The 6,528-nt window shown below is 46.8% G+C and overlaps 1 protein-coding gene across 1 annotated transcript; it reads left to right on the top strand.

The window, feature by feature from the left end:
• The first annotated feature begins 2,911 nt into the window (after window positions 1-2,911).
• GJD2 (gap junction protein delta 2) lies at window positions 2,912-5,025 on the top strand. The gene is made up of 2 exons (XM_039247274.1): window positions 2,912-2,982; window positions 4,040-5,025. The coding sequence occupies exons 1-2, from the start codon at window positions 2,912-2,914 to the stop codon at window positions 4,932-4,934; spliced, it is 966 nt and encodes a 321-aa protein (XP_039103205.1). The 3' UTR covers window positions 4,935-5,025.
• The last annotated feature ends 1,503 nt before the right edge of the window (window positions 5,026-6,528 follow it).

Raw genomic sequence — 6,528 nt, 5'->3', positions numbered from 1 at the left:
AGAGCAAAAGGAATGAACTTCCCAGTTGACCTAAATGATGATCTTCAGTTAGAGGGGAATTGAGACAGTGAGAATCTAGCTGGATGAGATAGTGCTCTGAGGAAATTCAGAAGTGTCCAGCTCTACATAGAAACTTTCCATATTTGGGGCACCTGGGTGCCTCAGTCTGTTAAACATCCAACTCTTGATCTCAGCTCAGTTCATGATCTCACGGTTCGTGGGATCAAGCCCTGGGTCGGGCTCTGTTCTGACAGCATAGATTCCCTTTCCTCTTTCTGCCCCTCCACCACTTGCACTCATGAGCTCTCTCTCTCTCTCTCTCTCAATAAATAAACTTAAAAAAATTAAAAAACCAAAACAGTTAATTGTTTTCAAGTTTTGGGGATGAAAAGGCTTTTATCTAAAAACAAGCTATCAAATCTAACAGGAGTCTTAAAATATAGGTTCTTTGTATAGATATTTATGTGTGTTTATATGCATGTGTTGCATATATTCAACATTACATGTTGAATCTATATGACAGATTAAACTGTATTTCAAAATAAGAAACTAATGATTGACACCCTAGTCATAACTTAGTGCTTGAAAATTGCACTGTATGAACATTTAAAATGTATTTCTTGCAATCTCTGGCCTTAGGATTATCATCTTTAAGGGTGTACAGAATATAATGATTTTGAGTTTTTTAGGACATCTGAAGATGTTAAACAGATTTTCTATGGGACCATCTCCTTCATTCACCCCTTGTCTAAAATCCTTTACTGCAAAAGTATCTGCCATGGGAGAGAATATAGGGAGCCAGATCCTAAAGAAGCAGGCAGGAAGTCTGAGAAAACACACCAAGTCTGAGTTGGAGGATCGCCATTCCATCTGGAAGCCAATTGGATAATAATATACATACATTGTCATCTTTTGTGTCCTCCCCATCCAGCAGGAAATAAGAGCACTTTCCTCAGCCCTAGTGTTTCACGTATATCCTACACCTTTCCCATTTTTAGTAGACTCTATTACTTCTTTGCAGTGAAAAACTGCTTCCTTGGGGTAAAGGTATCAGGACTCAGAGAAATTTCACTGATCCCTCCTACGCCAAATATTGAGTTGTGCTTTGAAAGTCATTTTATACAAAAGTGCAGTGTGACTGGACTTAAGCCCATGCCTGTTACCCTTCCTTCCAGGGCTGGGGCCACCAGCTACCCAACCACCTTGGTTGCTTTAGAATTAAAAGCTTATCATGGTGTGATTTATGTAATACACATATGTGCTTTGATCCTTATGGATAATTAAGGCTGTATTATACACCTAAAATGAGTTAGTAACCTTTTTACAGCTGTAGTTTCAAAAGGGTGACAATGACTTACCCATTGTGCTTTGGGTACATTTATATGAATCACTCCCAACTACTGTGTCTCCTAATACTGACCCCTGAGCTAATTAGCAGCCTGGTGTGATTGTTTCTATTTTGTAGCAACCAATTAGGTAGTTGCTCTGGACAGAACTGACAACAAAATGTAAATTTAAGGACAGAAACCAAATCTGTTGGTCTAGAGGAGAAAGCCAAGGCCAGATAAGGGAAGTGAAAATGAGGTGAGGTTGTGAGCAGGTTTTCTTTCTGTTAGTAGAATACTGGGCCTCCTTAAATTCAGATTCAGACCAAGGTGCCCCATTAGCAAATAAATAAGCAAACACATAAATAAATACACACATAAGCAAACAAACAGATAATTTTTAAAAATAGCAGAGCATTTGTGCTGGGAGAAGCAAGACCTTAAGTCATGGCCACCCACCTGCTCACTGGGAGGCACATCCTAGGTATAGACTTGTGCCCACACCCCTTCCTCAGAAGCAGCTTCACATCTGCATTTAAGCTTCAGCCTAAACGGACTCTCATCAAGCCTTCCTCACCCCAGCATCTGACCCATGGAGGCACCCCATCTCAGCCATTCAGTCCTCTCCAAGGGAGATTTAAAAGTGTCCTATTGTCATTCCCACTCCCTTTCCCCCCAACAGCATCTCCGTTTAGACAGGGAATTTCGGTCGACTCCCGGAAGACTGAGCAAAAAGGTGAGGGACGCAGGTAGAGAAGCCACACGACCAACTCGCTCCATTTCCCACTCACCCACGCGTCTTCTCCCGGACCCCCCTCCTTTCGCAGGGGACTGGCAGTCAGGTGAGGTTACCTGTGCGCCTAGAGATGCCCCGAGGGGCGCTGCCATCCTTCCTCCCGAAGTCACCCCACTCCCCGCGGGGCCCCCAGGACTTTGCCCCCCTCTCCCCGTGCGCGCGTCCCCTGCCCCTCGGGCTCCGGCGCGCAGCGACAGACACACGCCGCGCTCTCGGCTCCCCTCCGCCGACCTGGCGTGACGCAGGCAGAGACTACTTAAGGGCGGATTAGAGGCGGCGGCCGCGGATTCCCGAGCCCGTCAGCCAGCTCCGCGCGCTGCGCCCGGGCCTCGCAGGAGGCGGCACAGGGGCGCCCGGCGCCTGCAGAAGTGCCTGACGCGGGGGCTGGTGCCCGGACCTTTCCCTGGCCCCCATCCCGAGGGTGAGACCTCTCTCCGGAGCCTGAGAGCTCACCGACCTGCACGCTGCCACCCCCGCCCCGCCCCTCTCCTGGGCATCCGTGGGCTCCAGACCCGATCCCCGGACGGCGCGGGAGGTTGGTGCCCGCTCTCCCGATCGCGCCAGCTGCCCCATCAGTTGGGGTGAGCTACGATTTCTTTTCTCATTTCCCTCTTTTAAGTGCAATAAAAGGGAGAAGGGATTCCTGGATTTTTTTTTTTTTTTTTTTTGTTTGCTTCCTTAATTGGGGGACAAGCGCTCCCAGTCGGGAGGTGCGGCCCAGGGAGGGGCCGGGAGCGGGAACGTGCCCGGTGCTGCCCAGTCTTTGTCTGCTGCCTCCGGATGCACAGCGATGGGGGAATGGACCATCTTGGAGAGGCTGCTGGAAGCCGCGGTGCAGCAGCACTCCACTATGATCGGGAGGTAAGGGCGCCGAGCCGACTGTCAGCGGGCCCCGTCGGGCGACCCCCCGGGAGTCCCTTCTCACGTCCAGACCGAGCCTCAGCAGCCCCCAGCCCATCATCCTCGGTCCGTGTGCCTGTGTCCCCTGGTAATTGTGCACCCGATGCCGAAGCCCAGGGATGTCCCCCTCCCCCAGCCGCTCCAGATCAGCTCTCTATCCCTTCCCCCTGAAGCACCATTGGGGGGTTGACTCTTCTCCCATTAGAAAAAGAGTTGTTGGCTCAGTCGTGGTACCCCCACTCTCTGGAGTCAGAGCCAATCTCCATCCGGTTCCCTAAATAGAATCTACAAGGAAGGCAGGATTGTGTTTGGACAGAGAAGGGCAAATGGGGAGATGGATCTGCTCTTTGGAACAGATGTATCTTTTCCCAAGAAATATATTTATTAAGCTAAATTGATTTGGCTGTTAAAACTTACAGTATCAGACACCCACACTCCCAATTGATACTTTTATGTCTTCATGTATATATTCATGTGTATATACACTGTAAATATCTGTGTATATATGTGGATATATATTCATAGCTATCTGTTTATATGACATTAAGTTCAGAGTTTATACTGAGGATAAATTAAATATCCACTTGAAATAGTTACATGCACACTCTGTGTGTAGACTTTGAAACAGGTTCTCTCTGTTTAGATATTCCATGTGCATTTGCCATATCCAGAGTGAAGGTGTGGTTTTTTTTTTGCCTCTGTGCATACCATATATGCAGACGAAATCTGTTTGTTGCAAATACATCATGTCCAATAATGGATATATGTATATGTATATATATATGTATATATTTGAGATCCTTGTAATATGAAGTGTCCCCAGTCTATCAGCAACCTGCAGAGAGGAAAGAGCCAGAAAAGATTTCCTAGTTTCCCAGGTCAGAACCACTAGGGCTGGACAGCTCCCCAGTCAAAGGACTGGCAGATCCCAACCAGAGCAGGGAAAGGAGGAGCAGGGGTTTCCAAGTCAGGGACTCAACCCTTGAGAACCTCTCTCCCTCCCTCTCCTCTTGCTCAGGATCCTGTTGACTGTGGTGGTGATCTTCCGGATCCTCATTGTGGCCATTGTGGGGGAGACGGTGTACGATGATGAGCAGACCATGTTTGTGTGCAACACCCTGCAGCCCGGCTGTAACCAGGCCTGCTATGACCGCGCCTTCCCCATCTCCCACATTCGTTATTGGGTCTTCCAGATCATAATGGTGTGTACCCCGAGTCTCTGCTTCATCACCTACTCTGTGCACCAGTCTGCCAAACAGCGAGAACGCCGCTACTCTACTGTCTTCCTAACCCTGGACAGGGAGCCCCCTGAGTCCATGGGGGGTCCTGGAGGAACTGGGGGTGGAGGCAGTGGTGGTGGCAAACGAGATGATAAGAAATTGCAAAATGCCATTGTCAATGGGGTCCTGCAGAACACAGAAAACACCAGCAAGGAGACGGAGCCAGACTGTTTAGAGGTTAAGGAGCTGACCCCACACCCATCAGGGCTGCGCACTGCTGCACGATCCAAGCTCCGAAGGCAGGAAGGCATCTCCCGCTTCTACATTATACAAGTGGTGTTCAGGAATGCCCTGGAGATTGGGTTTCTGGTAGGCCAATACTTTCTCTATGGCTTCAGTGTCCCAGGGTTGTATGAGTGTGACCGCTACCCCTGCATCAAGGAGGTGGAATGTTATGTGTCCCGGCCTACTGAGAAGACTGTCTTTTTAGTGTTCATGTTTGCTGTGAGTGGCATCTGCGTTGTGCTCAACCTGGCTGAACTCAACCACCTGGGATGGCGCAAGATCAAGTTGGCTGTGCGAGGGGCCCAGGCCAAAAGAAAGTCAGTCTATGAGATCCGCAACAAGGACCTGCCCCGGGTCAGTGTTCCCAATTTTGGCAGGACTCAGTCCAGTGACTCTGCCTATGTGTGAAGGGGCAGCTTTGGGGAAGGCCTAGGGAACGAAAAGTAGCCCCAATGCAGATGACTGCTCAGAGGGTAGCTATATCTGCCCTCATTTACCATTGAGATATAGGACAAGACTGGTTAAGAGGAGACCCTGGATCAATGGGAGAGAAGAGAAAGTAGAGCCATTACCACAAGTGACACCATTGGTTCCTACAGAGACCACTGCGTAGAGTGATGAGATGGAGGAGTTGGACTTCTTTGGGCCCTTCTTATTTATGGCCCTGTCTGATCCTGCTAACTGTGCTTGCACAGTTACCAAGTAGGACTTAGCTCCACTGAGCTCTATATCCTGGTGAATGGCGTGAGACAAACACTTCATTGGTCCAAAATTTGTGACCTATCTCAACAAACATCCCTTCATCCTGGGCTGCAGGACAAACATCCTTGAGGCATCTTGCGTGTACCTCCCCCATCAGCATGCTCCTCTCCTTCAACCCAGGATAGCATGCCAGCTTTTTTTCTGAATCTAGCCTTACAGTAGACCTAATACGGTTTATCTGCAAGCTAGAGGGAATTACATGGGGTGCTTTTTGGAGAATGGCCATGGCAGTGGTTTGCATTAAAGCCCCATCTGACTAGCCCTTAGTCATTATGAAAACCTTAGGAATGTCTCAGTATTTCCAGTTTTCTAACTCAAACTGCACTGGTGCTGTTTATTAGGGGCAGGGTTTGGGTGGGAGGGAGGGAATTGCAATATACAAGTATAACACTTCTGTGAGATGGTTGTTGCACTGTTAGGCATGTGGCTATGAGCTTTGGGATATTTCTGCCTTCCAGCTTATGGACTTTGGCTAGCATTAAAATATTTTGTTGTTGTTGTTGATATCAAGGGTGTCTACCTGAGCCGCAGAATTTCCAACTGGTGTATTCCATTTTTCTTATATTTTATTTTGCCATGGTTTGAATTTACCTGTGTGCTCACACCAGAGACCTTAATCACCCCATGTCAATCCCAATTTATTATTTTATCACTTATTTTTGAAACACACACACACAATCACTAGCTGAAGAAACCTGTAATGAAATACTATTGGCTAACATGTGTTTACGGATGTGTATTTGAGACATATACCAAAGGTTCAAAAACCTATTTCTTTGGACTGTGAATATGTTTCTTTCTCTTTGCTCTTATTTATTTAAGTGCCATACTATACCTTTTACATCCACTGTGTATTTAGTTAAAACATTGGCTGAGAATAATATTTGAATAATTACTTTTGTGAAGCCCTTCATTTCCTTTGCATTATCATTTATGATTTTTGGTTTAGGTATGGACATGGTGTAACACACAACTGAGGATTTGTTTAAAATAAAGTTCTTGCCTTTTTTTGTAAATTGGGAAGAATCTTTATTTTTCTATTTTGATTTGGGTTCTATTTATTTAAATATATGTTCAAAAGTGTTTTGTTTCACATTCAAAAGAGCACAACGTTGGGGGCAGGAAGTGAGAAATGGATGACAGATGAAGTCCAATCAGCTGCTAATGGATGAGAAGAGGCTGGTACATTTTGGTATGTTTAGAAGATTGTGATGAGGTATTCAAATAGTAGTATTTACTA

This window comes from Hyaena hyaena, unplaced genomic scaffold, assembly GCF_003009895.1.
Source record: "Hyaena hyaena isolate Hyena2069 unplaced genomic scaffold, ASM300989v1 scaffold_292, whole genome shotgun sequence".
In the NCBI taxonomy this organism is placed as follows: Eukaryota; Metazoa; Chordata; class Mammalia; order Carnivora; family Hyaenidae; genus Hyaena; species Hyaena hyaena.
The sequence above is the reverse complement of the archived record's forward strand: the minus strand, read 5'-3'. Positions and strand labels throughout refer to the sequence as shown.

Bases quoted from the DNA above. Each gene is read 5' to 3' on its own strand.
- GJD2 (XM_039247274.1), top strand. From the start codon at position 2,912: ATGGGGGAATGGACCATCTTGGAGAGGCTGCTGGAAGCCGCGGTGCAG. The intron at 2,983-4,039 runs GTAAGGGCGCCG...CCTCTTGCTCAG, and splicing joins CACTCCACTATGATCGGGAG to GATCCTGTTGACTGTGGTGG.